At 36.8% G+C, this 16,368-nt stretch overlaps 1 protein-coding gene across 1 annotated transcript in view; it reads right to left on the bottom strand.

Annotated features, from left to right (window-relative positions):
• Nucleotides 1-7,884: 7,884 nt before the first annotated feature.
• The window catches only part of LOC107752069 (actin-binding LIM protein 3-like), a 36,541-nt gene continuing 28,057 nt past the window's right edge, over nt 7,885-16,368 (bottom strand). The window contains exons 14-21 of the mRNA XM_016567921.1: nt 14,987-15,057; nt 14,641-14,794; nt 11,643-11,672; nt 11,260-11,315; nt 11,101-11,161; nt 10,971-10,978; nt 8,555-8,635; nt 7,885-8,031 (exon numbers count right to left, since the gene is read on the bottom strand). Coding sequence (XP_016423407.1) covers nt 7,918-8,031; nt 8,555-8,635; nt 10,971-10,978; nt 11,101-11,161; nt 11,260-11,315; nt 11,643-11,672; nt 14,641-14,794; nt 14,987-15,057 — 575 coding nt within the window. The 3' untranslated portion in view covers nt 7,885-7,917. The remainder of the gene's footprint in view (nt 8,032-8,554; nt 8,636-10,970; nt 10,979-11,100; nt 11,162-11,259; nt 11,316-11,642; nt 11,673-14,640; nt 14,795-14,986; nt 15,058-16,368) is intronic.

Below are 16,368 nucleotides of genomic sequence, written 5' to 3' on the forward strand. Positions count from 1 at the left end.
TTAATTGGAGTGTGTGTGTCTGGATATGCAGAAAATATGATAGAAAAAGGGAAGACTTCCAAGAGTTCGGGCAAAACCCTGACCTCTGACCTCTGCCTATCCGTCAACAGGCAGACAGAGTTGAGAAGCTTGGGTGGAGCACTGACACCACTGCTCTGCTTCAAAGCCTAGTGAGTTGTCTATAGAGGCAGCATTTTAATATGCAATTTTTATATTAAATGCCTGCTCCTGTCCATGACTACAAGACTTTTTCAAAAGTTAGATAACGGTAAAGGTAATGTAAATGTAAAAATTAGATATTGCATAACTAAATATCCAATATCGCTCAAAAAAATAATAGCAGAAAGAAATTATTACTTTTATTCAGTAATTTCAAAAATTCTGCTCTTGTGTACTTTATGAAATTAAAAACCTTTTTAAAAATGTTCATAGTTTCCACAAAAATATGAATAAGCATAATCGTTTTCAATATTGATTATACTAACTAAAATAAATGTTTCTTGAGCACCAAATCAGCATATTAGAATGATTTCTGAAGAATCATGCGACACTGAAGACTGTATGAAAATTCAGCTTTGCCATCACAGGAATGAACTAAATTTTAAAATATATTAAAATAGATTTTTTTAAATCAAATCAATGCAGACTTAGTCAGCATAAGCCATTTCTTTAAAAATATTTAAAAAATCTCACTGACCTCAAACTTTTGAACAGTAGTGTAAGCTGATAAACAATATGGTACCATCTGCATATCTATTGATTATAGACTAAAGTTATATTTCATTTGATTCTTAAAAGTACCAATATGCTAAGATTTTTCTTTTACATTCAATTACGTGCCAAGTCTCCATGTGCTTCAAGTGAGGAGCGTTATTTGTGTAGCACACAGAGTTGTCGCCTATTTAGAGCTTTCATGAGTCACTTATGAGGTTCTATGACTTAAAAGGCAGTTGCCAATGTAAGCAGTAGACAGAATGACAGCTCACTTAGTTTTGGAACAGAGCTCATGAGTACCAATGCAAATTCCTGGGTAAGCAAAATGCGTATCCATAAAACAGCGATAAATGTACTGTAACAGTCAGCAAGATTTAGCTTCAGACACAGCCTACAAATCAGGCTTTGTGGGTCGCTAGACTCGCTACCGTGTAACTCTGCTTTGATTAACAGTCATTCTGTCTGAACCAGGTAGATAAATCAAGCTTGTCACGCAAACACCATCTGCACCTGTATGAAGATGTGCACGGTTAACAAATACAGTCTGGGCTGATAACTTATTGCCTACTTTCGCAGTACATTTAGAACTCAAGCGAATGGTCATTTAGCAGATGCTTTTATCCAAAGCGACTTGCACTACACACATTACACTGACAGACCACCCTGAACAACCTGAGGTTAGCTACCTTGCTCAAACGCACAATTGTGTGCCTAGCAGAGTTCAAACTCACACCCATTATAACCACTATGCCACACAAATCATATTTAAAGCTCACTTCTCTCTACACATATCTTCATTGCCAGAATAACCTTTACATGTGGTACACAGAAAGTTTTCTATCAAATGGTGTCACTGTGGAAACCTCCACAAGTTCACCATGGAAATCAGTGAGCGCAGCCTGCACTATGATTCACTGGAGACTCGTTAAAGACCTTAAACACTGACACACACCTTGTTAAATGCTTCCATTATCATGCATGAGATTCTGGTGGGTGTGCATTGTCTAGTACATTTCAGCTGGTTGAGTTATCATTGGCAAGAAGGCAGACGATGCTCATAGAGATTGAATAGGTGGTCCGAGATGTAAAACGGTCAAAGCAAACAAAGATGTTTCTAAGCCAAGTCAACTCTGTAATCACAAAAGCATGCATGCTGTGCATTTCCTTTGTCAGGGCTCAAGTTGAAGTCGATGGCTGACAAGCGGTCGCATTATTGCACTAAATCCTGCTTACCCATATCCATGTATTTATACAAAAGTGGAATTCCTGTAAGCCGGAGGGAACAGGTTGCTTTGTACCGACGTGCAACCGTGACATACAACAATCAAGGCCAGACCAGGCTTGCAGATTCTGCATTAACAAGTAAACACTGTTGCTATTCATTTTGCTGATCTCAAGAACTCTGGATGACAGCGGTAGTGCAAATTCATGTTTCATTATAGGATTTACAAGACAAATTATCTTTGTTCCTGACACTCCTAAACTCTTCAACATGCTCACAGTCTGAAGGAAACAATAATCATGATTCAGTGCAGTGTCTTACATGAAGAGACAATCCCACATACTCAAAGAGTCAGTGGGGAGAGGTAGAGTCCCGTTCACGCCTACCTGATTCTCTGGCTTCAAACATCTTTTTCTCTAGCCACACACCGTCTGCTCTCAGAACCGTCCGAAGTTTAATGATTCACACGAGAGCAAATGACCTAACCAGAGTAAAAATGCCCCCAATCTAATCAGTAATCTAGACAAACCACATCAATATAATGTTAAAACTGGGGGCTTTCAAAAGGTCACTCGAAAACTCAAAATGTGACCATGAAAGTGACCTAAAAGGGATAGTTCACACTATATTTTGAAGAAAGTTTTGACTGTTTTTGTTTATACATTAAAGTCAGTGGGGGCCAAAATAACACTGGGCCCCCCTGACTTCCACTGTATGGAAGAAGAAAGAAAGACATACAGGTTTTTTGGACTGATCTGTCCCTTTAAAACTAAATCACTATATTAACAACTGATTGAAACAACAACAACATGACAGTCTTCACATTCCCAAACACCAAGGAGACATTCAGCAGCAAGATAAAAAAATAGTGAGAGAAACAACATGCTTGCTCCGAAGGGGATGTCTGCTGGATGTCTTTTTTTTTTCTGTTCTTCGTCCCTTGTGTTTGTGTAAACACTCACATTCTGATAGATCAGGAATCTGGCAGGGAGTGTGAAAGAACTTCGCTGTATCTTGTAAACAGTAACAGTAACCGATGACATGGCCTTCACCTTCTGAAAACAGATGAGGCAGGTGGTTCTGAAATACACCTGTGGAAACCTAATGGGTGGCGAAAAGAAATACTGCTGGTTTTAGTGATGGACTGAGTGACTGAACGTCTTAGGAGAAAGTGGAAGAGAGCTGCCATACATTGTTCAAACGCAAGCTGAGGTGCTCCACTCTGTAATTACTTGCATGTGTCTACCTGGTAGTTGTCACTGTTTTTAAGTGTGTAAAGGTGTGCATTTTATGATCCTATTCACAATTTCAAATGGCTAAGGAATTGTGTCATGAGTTAAGAGGGCTTTTCCTTTATTAGAAGACGAATGTGCATGTTTAGAATGGAAACCAAAGACAGTGGCATGCAAAAAGAAGGTAGACACAAAGTGTGTCATGCTCAGATAAATACATTTGCTCTTATCTTCAAAGGTAATATTAACTCTTCTCCTTCTCAAAAATTAACTAATGATGTCTTCCGCAATTACGTTTTACCTTTTTAGGAATCATTATCTTTGGGTTTAGACTAGGCTGTGATTTGAACAGGAGACCTATTAATCTTTCCTTTTATCTTTGATATGTTGTGTAAACTCAATCTTTTAGAGGTAGACGACTGGAGTTTAACTTTGCTGGGAGTGGTGTTGGGGGCAGGAACTGTACAAAAACATGTACAGCAATGACCACTGCCTGACCAGATGCAGCCGGTTTGTTCTGAGAGAGCCAGCAGGATTCATCTCATTGTCTCAGTGAGGGAAAGAAAAATACAAGAGCCAATGCCACAAGCAAGTAGCAGCCCTCTCATTCCTGCACCATGCCAAAACAGCAACTATCAAAACAGTAGGGCTTTTTAGGAGATCAAGAGAAGTACTACTGCCTCACCACAGGGGTCCTGTTAGAACTCAGCTCCTTATAAAGACAGACTTCACTTATTATAAACAAAGAAGCACAAGAGTAAGAAAAATCTCAGAGCCCAGGTCCAAGAGAAATTGAAAACTAAACCTTGCGAAAAGCCTCTGAATCACTATGCCACCCACAGCAGGCTCATGTTCCAGGTGTAGAGTTTATCCTGAACGTTTTAAGTCGAGGAGAGTCTGTACGAAATAGAGTGAGTTGAAAACAGTAAATTCCTGTGGAAAATGAGGAGAATCATGAACTCACATGAGAGTAACAGCTGCTGCTCAAAGTCAGAGTTTCATCATGTACAGCGGATCTCTATGGGTAAAAGATAAGGCACTGCAGAAGAGCTGATGGGAAGAGTACAGGAAGTCTGGCTGATAACCACGAATCGGTTCTTTAGTACAATGCGTTACAACGAATCGTTTGGTAACCGATTCAGCAATTCCTTTATGCAATGACGTATATGTCATCACTTGTCGTCATCATACATTATTAAGTCCTAAATATTTTTTTTCCCGGCTATTATTAAGGAACTTATTTTTCGCCCCATCATTCAAATCCTCGGTTCATTCGAAATCACTTATTGTACACATTCGAAAAAGAGGTTTCAAACACCGTGTATATAGGACACAACAGTTGTCGTGTCGCGCCAACAGCTAAAGTCTGTCTACACTGGATGCGACAAAGCGACCGTTGAAAATCATTTGAAATTTGTGTCAATACGTCATAAATAGAACGCAGCAGCAGTTTTCTGTCGGGGATTTGTCGTGTCGCGCCGCATCCAGTGTAGACAGCATCACGGATTATAATGAGTTCTATAGTATTTTGTCGCGCCGCGCCGCTCGCGTCCAGTGTAGACACGGTGAAATAGTCAGTCAATTGACTATAAGAACCGCTTGGACCGATGGACCCTTTTCACAAGACTGTGATGACGCGTTTCAACGGTCATCAGCATCGTAAATCCTCCAAAGTTTTTTGTATTTTCATTTTTTTTTAAATGTATTTACATTTATAACACTATAATTTGTCTTATATTACCTTTGCATCAAATTACAAAAAACTAGTTAACGCTACGCTAGGGTGTTTCTAACTGGCGGTAAATTTGGCATCGTTCTCTACTGCCTCTCTCTAATTTTTTTTTTTTTAAAGTAATGAAAACACTATCACGGAGTTCTTCTTTAGCTATTTATAAAAATATATATTGGTGGTAGTCAACTCTGACGACTTCTGCTGCTGCGAAACCCGGAAATGTTCGAGTAATGAATGAATCGTCCAGTGCGTGCTAGTTTCTCTACTGACTGTTGCTATCGTTCTCTACTGCCTCTCTCTAATTTTTTTTTTTTTAAAGTAATGAAAACACTATCACGGAGTTCTTCTTTAGCTATTTATAAAAAATATATATTGGTGGTAGTCAACTCTGACGACTTCTGCTGCTGCGAAACCCGGAAATGTTCGAGTAATGAATGAATCGTCCAGTGCTGTTTAGTGAACTGGTTCAATTGATTCAACATATCTGACTCCAAAGAACGATTCGTTCGAACATGATTCGAACATAGCTAAAATGGAAAGAGGGACGCGTTTGGTGCAGTGCACCTTCAATAGCAAATGAAAAAAGTGGACTTAACTATTTATTTGAGCTCTCAAAACATTGTTATATAGTTTGTGTGAAACAACAGGAGCAGTCGCGGCTATGCATAAAATGACAAGACAAAGGTTTATCCTAAACTAACAGTATAATTAGACTGTTAGTTTAGGATAAACCTTTGTCTTATCTAGCGTCATTAGGTTTCTGTTAGTTTAGGTAGATAAACTTTTCATGCAATTATTTGTGAATGATTAATTAACTACAATACCATTTTACTCACGTTTGCTGTTTATTTCCATTGTTAGAAGAATCAAATAGAACTCCTTGGCGTGTTGGAAACACACATTGCAGCCCGTGCACCCATCGATGTTATGTACTTAAATGACACTCTGCATTGAAAGATTCTCAATGAAGTTACAAAGACCGACTTCCCTCCATTCTCCTGCTGGGTCCTAATGCTCCCTCTGACCGGGTTTGATGACAGACTGCCCCACATGACTTCTGATGCCACTCATCACACAAAGAATTACAGAAGAAATCAATCTTTAATTGCAATAGAAGATGTACATAGTCTGTTGAAACTGACAGATAAATAAAGTTAGTAAAGTAGCAGTAGTGATTAAAAAAGAGAGACTCAAAAATATGGTTATACTCTAGCTCTCTTCCTTCACTATGAAATTAATAGAACACTTCATAACAATCTATTGGGCAAACAGGTTGTAAACACTACACACAAAGGCAGAAAACATGATGGTTTCACCTGTTTGTCAGTGAGGTACAAAAACTAAGTATCAGTATCCCTTGGCATGAAAGACCCCACGGTTACTGTTAGGTCCTAATCAGGGTTACAGCTTGTTATTTGTCACTTGCTTCAATGGTGTTATCCCTATTATTGGCCATATAATTCATGTTTACTCCCTCTGCATTTATTTCATTACCAAACCAGGTGACGTAATCACCCTGGCATGACCCAAAAATATATTAAACCCACTTTAAGGTATCACAGCATTTCCTGATCCATCCTAACAGGAGTGATGAAAGTAATCTGGTCTAACCTTACCAACAGATCTCTTTTTTTAAGAGCATAACATCTCAGAAAAAAAGAAAACGAAAAAAAGAAAAACATTGCACCTTAATTCTTTCCTAGTATCTGTTTTGTCTTCATCATCTGTATTAGACACAAGCCATATGTATTTCTACCATCACAATATACAATGTGTGTTTCATCAATATTAGTCTAATAATCCTAAAGTCTTCTTGTGAGAAAAGTGTACATTCAGTATGCATTACTCCTTTGAAATGACCTGAACAAAGTACAGCACCGTAGTGCTCAATTTCATCTGCTAACTTCACAAATAACAGTCAGACTTTGGTATTCATTGTCAAGCAAATCATCGCTTATTTCAGCCCATCTAAGCTTATGTAGTCCTTGAATAACAGTGAAATAAAAGGACTGAAAAATATTATTTTATAACCTTTAAAATTAATGTTACTTAATAATGTACTTGATGTAATGATGTAATAATGTACTTCCACTCTCATTAAAGTTGTATTAATCATATTTGCATTCTGTTCACTCACTTTGCTGGTGCATAAATTAATAGAGAACATAAGGCAAAATTCAAAATCCTTACAATTCCTGATTCCTTAGTTTTGTCATTCAGAAACAAAATAAAATGTGTTCACTTTACACTCAAGTCAAAACTAAAATGTTCCCACCATTCTGTGTATCATGTTATTTATTTATGTCTTCCTTTGTCAGGTATTCTAGCCTGTCTGATCATTTATATGCTTCTTGTGAGAAAAGTGTACATTCAGTATGCATTACTCCTTTGAAATGACCTGAACAAAGTACAGCACCGTAGTGCTCAATTTCATCTGCTAACTTCACAAATAACAGTCAGACTTTGGTATTCATTGTCAAGCAAATCAGCGCTTATTTCAGTCCACCTAAGCTTATGTAGTCCTTGTATAATAGTGAAATAAAAGGACTGAAAAATATCATTTTATAACCTTTAAAATGAAATATTACTTAATAATGTACTTGATGGATGATGTTGAATGATTCATCCACTCTCATTATATTTGTATTAATCATATTTACATTCTCTTCACTCACTTTGCTGGTGCATAAATTAATAGAGAACATAAGGCAAAATTCAAAATCCTTACAATTCCTGATTCCTTAGTTTTGTCATTCAGAAACAAAATAAAATGTGTCCAAGAACCACTTTACACTCAAGTAAAACGAAAATGTTCCCACCATTCTGTTTATGTTATTTATTTCTGTCTTTCTTTGTCAATTATTCTAGCCTGTCTGATCATTTATATGCATCTGTCACAAAGAACAGTTGCACAATTTCTAGGTACAGACCCGGCATGACTATGTGTCTGAGGATGTGTTTGTTTAGTTAGACTGGAACAGGTATTCAGGTCTCTCTGTGTGTGTGGGACAGAAATGTTAGAACAGCCGGGCTTGTTTCTTCATCTCGTTCTTCTTCCACAGTGCCAGACGGTCAAACTCAACCATTGTCATCCCAAACACCTGATAGAACTCCTCAGGGGAAAGATGCCGCTAAAATGAAAAGGAAAATTCAGTATGTCCATCTAGTCGTCCATGTGTTCATTATTTGTATGCAATTATTAAATATTGTTATAATTTACTATATATAGAGAGAGCTAGATAGATCTTATGCTCTGTTATGCTCACCAAAGCTACAATTATTTAATAAAAAATACTTAAAATAATACTTAAAATAATAATATTGAGAAATATTATGACAATGTAAAATAATTGTTTTCTGTTTTAATATATATTTTAACATGTAATTTATTTCTGTAGAAGAACTGCATTCGTTTTAAAAAGAAATCTTTCTGTAACATTGTAAACTTCTTTACTGTGACTTTTGATCAATTTAATGCATCCTTGCTGAATAGCATTCATTTATTAGGTAGTAAGTATATTAAGTATTATTTTCTTTCAAACTAAAATCTTACTGACACCAAACACCAGTGTATTTATACAATATATAGTTTAGAATTTAATATAATATTCATATATTAAAACTGTTACATGCTGTATATAATAAACAGTTTACCTCCAATCTGGCCCGGTCTACATCCTTTGGCAACCTATTACGCCCCCTAGTGGTCACAATAAGTGCTTCATATGGGTAGATCTGTAATGAAAGTTCATTGTAAACTTTAAAATACGTAAATATTGAAACTTATATTTATTTATTTACAAATAATTGTCCTGACTCTGTGAAACTTTCTTTCATCGATTGGTAATGGAAAGCTAAGCATTGTTCTGAGAGGCTGTGCATTGGTGGACCTCCTTTTCCTCTCACTTACAAAAGTGAAAGGAAATCACAGAGCCTCTGGCACAGAAGCTGTAACCGAGACAGGAGAACAATATAGTTCCTGACCAACCAGAAGCAAATGGGTCAGACAAACTCCTGCCCTCTCCACGGCCCCTGCAGTCTCCAACTCACTAAGGGCCAGCTGGGGAATGACACAGTGACCTTATGACCTGGAAGCACTAATTTCTCCATCCTCTGGTTTCCACATGCTTTGACCAGCAGAATGTTGCTTTGACCCATCAGTGGACAGAGCTTTCCTCTGGAGTGGACAGTGGGCTAATGTTTCAGAGGTGCCTCTGTATCAGGATGTTTTAGTGACTCTCTGGGCCCTCTTTAATCCTCTGGTAATGCTAAACCATCATCCTTACCTTGTACTCTGTTGGGAAAGAAAAAAAAAGCTTTTAAAGTCAGAACTAATTTCTGCACAAATAATTTTATTCCCAAATATGTCAGCAAAATAAGCATTTTGTAAAAAGAAGAAAAAACTCCTTTACTTACCTCTGATTCCCCAGGTGACTTCACTGCCACTGTCATACTGATAGTAGTCTGCACTTTGTGGCTGGAAAACAAATAGACAGGCAAACAAATTGTGGATAAAGTTTTAATTGACATTTCCAACCCATCTGCTTTTACTGCTCTGTCTGTCCAGTTACTGAACATTAAAACAAATATAAAAAAACAGAACAAACAAGCAATAAACAAAATATTCAAGACATAGAATTTATAGTTACAAAAATGCAGGTGTGCTTTACAAAAATGGAAGTTGTAAATAAAACAATTATTATTGCATGTCATTTCATGTTTAATTCACTGTGTTACTTGCCAACTGTTTGTAAATTTACTAGCAATTTATGAGTGAAAATTGTTTAACTTTTTTTTTCAGTGAAACTTACCCTGTGCAATCCATTCCTGCCATATCCGGGCAAAGAGGCTGACTTGGATATGTAGTCTTCAAATAATAATAATAATAATAATAATAAGACAGAACAATAAACATCAATTTATGAAACAACCTCACTATATGAGAAAAGGTTTGTTAAATTTTGACTGCCTTTTTCGTAAGTGTACAGTAGAGGGCGCTAGTGACCAGGCTTGAATCTGTGTTGATAACGCTGCAAATATTTATCTGTTCTTTTATTTATGCAAAATAAATTAACTACAGACAACAGACACAGTCTCCCTGGGGTTAAAAGCCTTGCCAAAAAATTATGAGAATTATATACCTTGCCAAAAACATATGAGCAATTCTCAGGAGTTTATGGTTTTCTCTAGGATCTTCAGGGTCCAAAAAGCTTCCAAGCTTCCAAACGTATATAATAAAACTTAATACTACAACAGCTTTCAAATTTCAGTTTCAAACTTCCTACTATAAATCCTTTTTTTTTTTTTTTTTTTGACAAAATTGATTTTTTATTTTATTTATTTATTTAAGAGTCACTCACCATTCTCTGCTGCAAAGTTTGTCCGAGGAGCTGAAGGAAAGAGAAAGGAACATTACAATTTCTTTGGTAATCTGAAAATTTATTCTATGTAAATAATAAATGCAAATCACTAATTTGGGTAAAATAAAGCAATAGCAGTACACTATAAGAAACATTTCCCCTTAAACTAACAGTCATGCGCATAGTGTGGAATGACCTAAATATGCAGTTACTGGTACATAACGTTGCAGTTTAGACCGATACTGAGGCTTATTACTGTATGTCTGCCATCAGGTCAGACCTCTGAGTCCCCTGAGTTTTGGGACCACTGAAAAAACCATTGGAAAAGTCTCAAAACTGTCAACAAATAGAGCAGAGAGCAAGCTGCTCACCAGCCACACTAAAACAAGGCACATCAAAGTGCTCAATGAGCCTGAAGAATGCTGATGAATGGAAAAAAAAGCCATGGCAGTGTAAAGAAAAAAGGAAAAAGAGAAAAGGAGAAAGCAAGGGAAACAAAAGGAAAGTTATGGATGAAAAGGAAGAAATCTCCATCCTCTGGTTTCCACATGCTTTGACCAGCAGAATGTTGCTTTGACCCATCAGTGGACAGAGCTTTCCTCTGGAGTGGACAGTGGGCTAATGTTTCAGAGGTGCCTCTGTATCAGGATGTTTTAGTGACTCTCTGGGCCCTCTTTAATCCTCTGGTAATGCTAAACCATCATCCTTACCTTGTACTCTGTTGGGAAAGAAAAAAAAAGCTTTTAAAGTCAGAACTAATTTCTGCACAAATAATTTTATTCCCAAATATGTCAGCAAAATAAGCATTTTGTAAAAAGAAGAAAAAACTCCTTTACTTACCTCTGATTCCCCAGGTGACTTCACTGCCACTGTCATACTGATAGTAGTCTGCACTTTGTGGCTGGAAAACAAATAGACAGGCAAACAAATTGTGGCTAAAGGTTTAAATGACATTTCCAACCCATCTGCTTTGAGTGCTCTGTTTACAGTGAAACTTACCCTGTGCAATCCATTCCTGCCATATCCGGGCAAAGAGGCTGACTTGGATATGTAGTCTTCAAATAATAATAATAATAATAATAATAAGACAGAACAATAAACATCAATTTATGAAACAACCTCACTATATGAGAAAAGGTTTGTTAAATTTTGACTGCCTTGTTCGTAAGTGTACAGTAGAGGGCGCTAGTGACCAGGCTTGAATCTGTGTTGATAACACTGCAAATATTTATCTGTTCTTTTATTTATGCAAAATAAATTAACTACAGACAACAGACACAGTCTCCCTGGGGTTAAAAGCCTTGCCAAAAATTATGAGGATCATATATCTTGCCAAAACCATATGAGCACCCAGCAATTCTCAGGAGTATATGGTCACTCACCATTCTCGGCTGCAAAGTTAGTCCGAGGAGCTGAAGGAAAGAGAAATAAATATTATAATCTCATCAGTAATCTGATAATTAAGTCTATGTAAATGATAAATTCAAATAACTAATTTGGGTCAAATCAGGCAATAGCAGTTCACTATAAGAAACATTTCCCCTTAAACAAACTGCCATGTGCATAGTGTGGAATAGGCCAAATATGCAGTTACTGGTACATAATGTGCTGCTGTGCAGACTGGTACTAAGCTCCTTATGTCTGCCATCAGGTCAGACCTCTGTATGAGTCCCCTGAGTTTTGGGACCACTGAAAGAACCATCGGAAACGTCTAAGTAAGCTGCTCACGAGCCTCACTGAAACACGGCACATCAAAGTGCTCAATGAGCCTGAAGAATGCTGATGAATGGAAAAAAAGCCATGGCAGTGTAAAGAAAAAAAAATGAAAAAGAAAGAAAATGAGAAAGTAAGGGAAACAAAAGGAAAGTTATGGATGAAATGGAAGAAACTCAATAAGAAATTTGACATGAAAAAAGGCAAAAGCTAGAGGTTGAAATTCATATGCAGCAACTGAAAGAGTCTTTAAATTACAGATGAAGGTAAACAGGGATTACGAGTACAGTATGTACACGTTCAAAAGTTTGGGGTCGGTAAGATTCATTAAGGTTTTTGAAAGTCTCTTATGGTCACAAAGGCTGCATTTATTTCATCAAGATGCAGTTAAAACAGTAATATGATGAAATATTTGTACAATTTAAAATAGCTGTACAAATTTACTACTTTAATATATTTTCACATGTAATATATTCCTGTGATGGCAAAGCTGAATTTTTAGCAGCCATTACTCAATATGAAAGAATATGAAAGAATTTTTGGTACTGATTTTTCACAGGTGTTTTACCTATATTTCGAATTATGCATTGCATTTTGTTGTGTTTTAGGCTTGAAAGAAATGTCTTTAAACTTAATTGAAATGTGCTGGTGATTCTATGCCAGGACATTATAAAGATCTATTTAATCAATTAATTCAATTTATCGATTTAATACATCCTTGCTGAATAAAAGTATTAATTTCTTTTAGAGAAAAAAACTTTTTCCTGGTAGCGTAAATAAATTAAAACATATACGTACATATTTCATGCATATACAAATTAAAGATGAGATGAAATGTTCATTACCTGCCTATCTTAACCTTCAGTGATGTCACCACTGTAATCCAGTGTATTAACTCAGTTGTATGAATTGGATCTACAATGTCACTCCCAAACTTCCCCTTGTGCTGTGCAGTAAATTCTACCCATTTCTATTCAGGAATAAAAGAAGACATGGGACACCAGCATGGGCTGCACCAGGCATTGTGAAGTGTAGCGATGGATATGGGGGAGGGCAAAGCAGGAATATTGAAGCCAGATCCATGAACAGAAGAGGAAAAACAGGGAACTAAAGAGAGGGAGGGGATGAAGGGAAAATTCCAGATGCTTCATGCACTTCCCCATGAGATACACAGAAATAGAATTAAGGAGAGCAGCCCGCTGACATGCACATGAGGAGGGATGGAGAAAGAGGAAAAGGAAAAATGAGAAGAAGAAAAAAGAGTAGGAGTGAAAGGTGGGTTGTAATGTAGGAAACTTATTAAGTGAAGACAGATACAGTTACCAACCCCATTTATCAAATAAATATGGAAAATATTTCACCACACACACACACATATATATATTCTATACTATTTTGTCTAAATTAAACTGAAATTAATAGATTTGAATTCACTTTGAAACATTTTTTCACAAGTGAATTTCAGAACATAATAATATACTGTATTAAAATTTGATTTTTTTTATTTTTTTTTTTAGATTTGCAACAGATTATATATATCAATGGTATTAAATTATTAGTGTTCATAAAGATTAACTTTAAGTGAACATTACAGAATGGCAGTCTAAATGTAAAAATAGGAAAACTGAGCATTTGCAAATAAATATCCAATATTGGCTGATTTAAATTCAATACTGACCATAACCAATAAATTAAAAATGTCTCATTGGGTGATACCACAGTGATTTTGTGTACATCTAATTTGATATATATATATATATATATATATATATACAGTTGTGGTCAAAACATACTCAAAACATTACACTTTGCAGTGTAAGGAAAAACTAATTTGAAGATGAGGGTAAATTGAACGTATTTTGTCTTCTGGGAAACATGTAAGTATCTTCTGTAGCTTCTGAAGGGCAGTACTAAATGAAAATAAAAATATGATATTTAGGCAAAACCAAAGAATTTGTTATTTTGAAGATTTTTCTGGAGGATATATATATATATATACACACACACACACACACACACACACATACATCATGCATATACTAAAATATTAGGGTGTTGGATATAGAAAGGTCAGATTGTGTGTTAATATAAGGAAAACAGCAACAGAGAGAAGTGTGTGTATGTGAAAAAAAAAGAGCGAGAGACAAAGAAATAACCAGAACAGGTGCACGGCACTGCATTGCTGTAGTGTAATAGTTTTTTTTTTTTTGCTGTGTCTGCACTATTCCTGAAACCCCTCAGAATTCCCCCTCCCAGCATCACAGTCCTATATCATCATATGCTGGCTGTGTCACCATTGACTCAAGTCTGCCTTCACTGTAAAGTGTTCCAGAGCTCCACTGCCTTAATTAGATGGCTCTGTGCCACATCTTCATTGACCATGCCGCCCTACGCTGAATGATGACAGCCATACGGAAGGTAAGCAAAGCAACTCCCATACTGCATGCAGTCAAAACCACACCGGACCTGTTGCCGTCATGCATTGAGATTGTTGGAAGGGAAAAGCTGGTCTTAGACAAACACAAACAGTAGGTTTGGCTTTGAAGGATCAAATGCAGCGACCAATATGATATGCCACGCTCTGTTTTTGATGACTCTATAGCAACCCCCTCCGAACACACATCTCTATAATCTGTGTTCATACAGCAGCTCAAGTGGAGTACTTACAGCCGTTAATTGTGTTGTTGTGGCCCATGCTGTGCAACATCTCCCTGCTCCCACTGCGGGAGTTCCGTGCGCTTCCCCAGGGGTCGTTGTCATAGGAACCGGAGCGGGCTTTCATCTCCTCCTTCAGGATCATCCTACCGATACCACCCTGAATCTGAGACACAGACAGAAAGAGAAAGAGGAAGGCAGAAACAAATGAAATAATGAGCGAGCATCCTGCGATAGTAAGAGTGATCAGCACTTGACGCTTAGTGGCTAGATTTCAAAAATTGATTTTTATTTTTACTTTAATTACTGGTTAGAGGGCACTGTGAAAATAAAGAGATGGCGTGCTTTATTGGCTTACTCTTTGAAGGCCATGACTCCAGCCATCTTCTTCTCCACCTGATGAGTATCTTCTCCGAATAGCGCGTAAAGCTGAGAGGGAAAGAAATTGAGAGAGAAAGCGAGAGTGAAATAATTTGTCTTGATGAAGCAAAAAACAGAATAGTTTAAGCATCTAAAGGGAGATACACAGCGTATTATACAATAAACAGTCTTGAATGACAGCAAAAATATGCAATAAAATATGCTATAAAATGTATATATACTGTATATATACAGTATACAATATACAGTATACACGCAATCTCTTATTAAATTGTAATACTTCTAATCTGCAAATGACTTTTGGCTCAGATTCAGTCTAAGATTTCAAATAAACAAGAAAACAGACACAAAGCCAAAAAACCTGAAGGAATTAAGGAGCCTTTTGATCTCAGAAACTGCACCCACCTGTGATCCTTTGGTCAAACACATGGAAAAAAAAATCATATATTCATGATCGGGATACAACACAGCTAATAAAAATACAGCTCTTAAATGTTTTTACTGTATCTTGTCCCAATTGGAAGATGTAATTAAATATTGATAATGTAATTTGTACAAAAATAAATGTAAATGAAAGGACAATATGAATCACTTTAAGCATATTAGAATATCTCATACATTTCACGACAGCTTCTGTATTATTCTGCTTTTAGTAAATGAATTAGTTTGGCTTTAATATAATAGATGTTCTTGTCAAATTTGATTCACACATTTAGAAAAAAAACGAATTAGATTAAAATGGTTATTTCTGTAAAACAATTCAATAAAAAAAGAAAATTTGCTTTTGTGTGTTTATTTAGATGTTTTTGACTAGTTTGAGTATTACAAATTATGGCTATTTATAAAGCATTATTTAGTGGAAACAGGTTAAACAGGTTAAGATATTTTGTATTAAATCACTACAATGCATTTGGGACTGCTCAATAGGAAAAGGAACTGCTCTGCAATATAATACTGTTACGGTCCCTGTTTAATTTCTTTGCCTTTTGGTTTTCCTTGTTCCCGTTTGCCTGTGTTTCTGCTAGTTAGTCTCCTTGGTTGTTAATTAGTTTTCCAAATCTGTTCTGTTTCAGTTAATTATTATCTGTCTATTTAACCCTGCAAACATGTCCTTGCGGGGCCCATGCTGGCTTTTTGCGGGCACAGTGGGCTAGGGCCAACCCACACCAAACCTAAACAGGCCCAATGCGGGCTTGCCCAGGCGAGGCCCACAGCTTTGGGCTCACCGTAGGCTCTCTGTGAGCAGGCCACACTAGCGGACTGTCCACATTAATCCTATGATGGCCCAGTGTGGGCCAGCCCGTTCGGGCCCAGAGCAACTTTTGTATCCTTTGGGCCCATGCAGGTTTTGTGTAGGCA

The sequence above is a fragment of the Sinocyclocheilus rhinocerous genome, unplaced genomic scaffold (genome assembly GCF_001515625.1).
Source record: "Sinocyclocheilus rhinocerous isolate Xijiao unplaced genomic scaffold, SAMN03320098_v1.1 scaffold662, whole genome shotgun sequence".
NCBI classification, from domain to species: Eukaryota; Metazoa; Chordata; class Actinopteri; order Cypriniformes; family Cyprinidae; genus Sinocyclocheilus; species Sinocyclocheilus rhinocerous.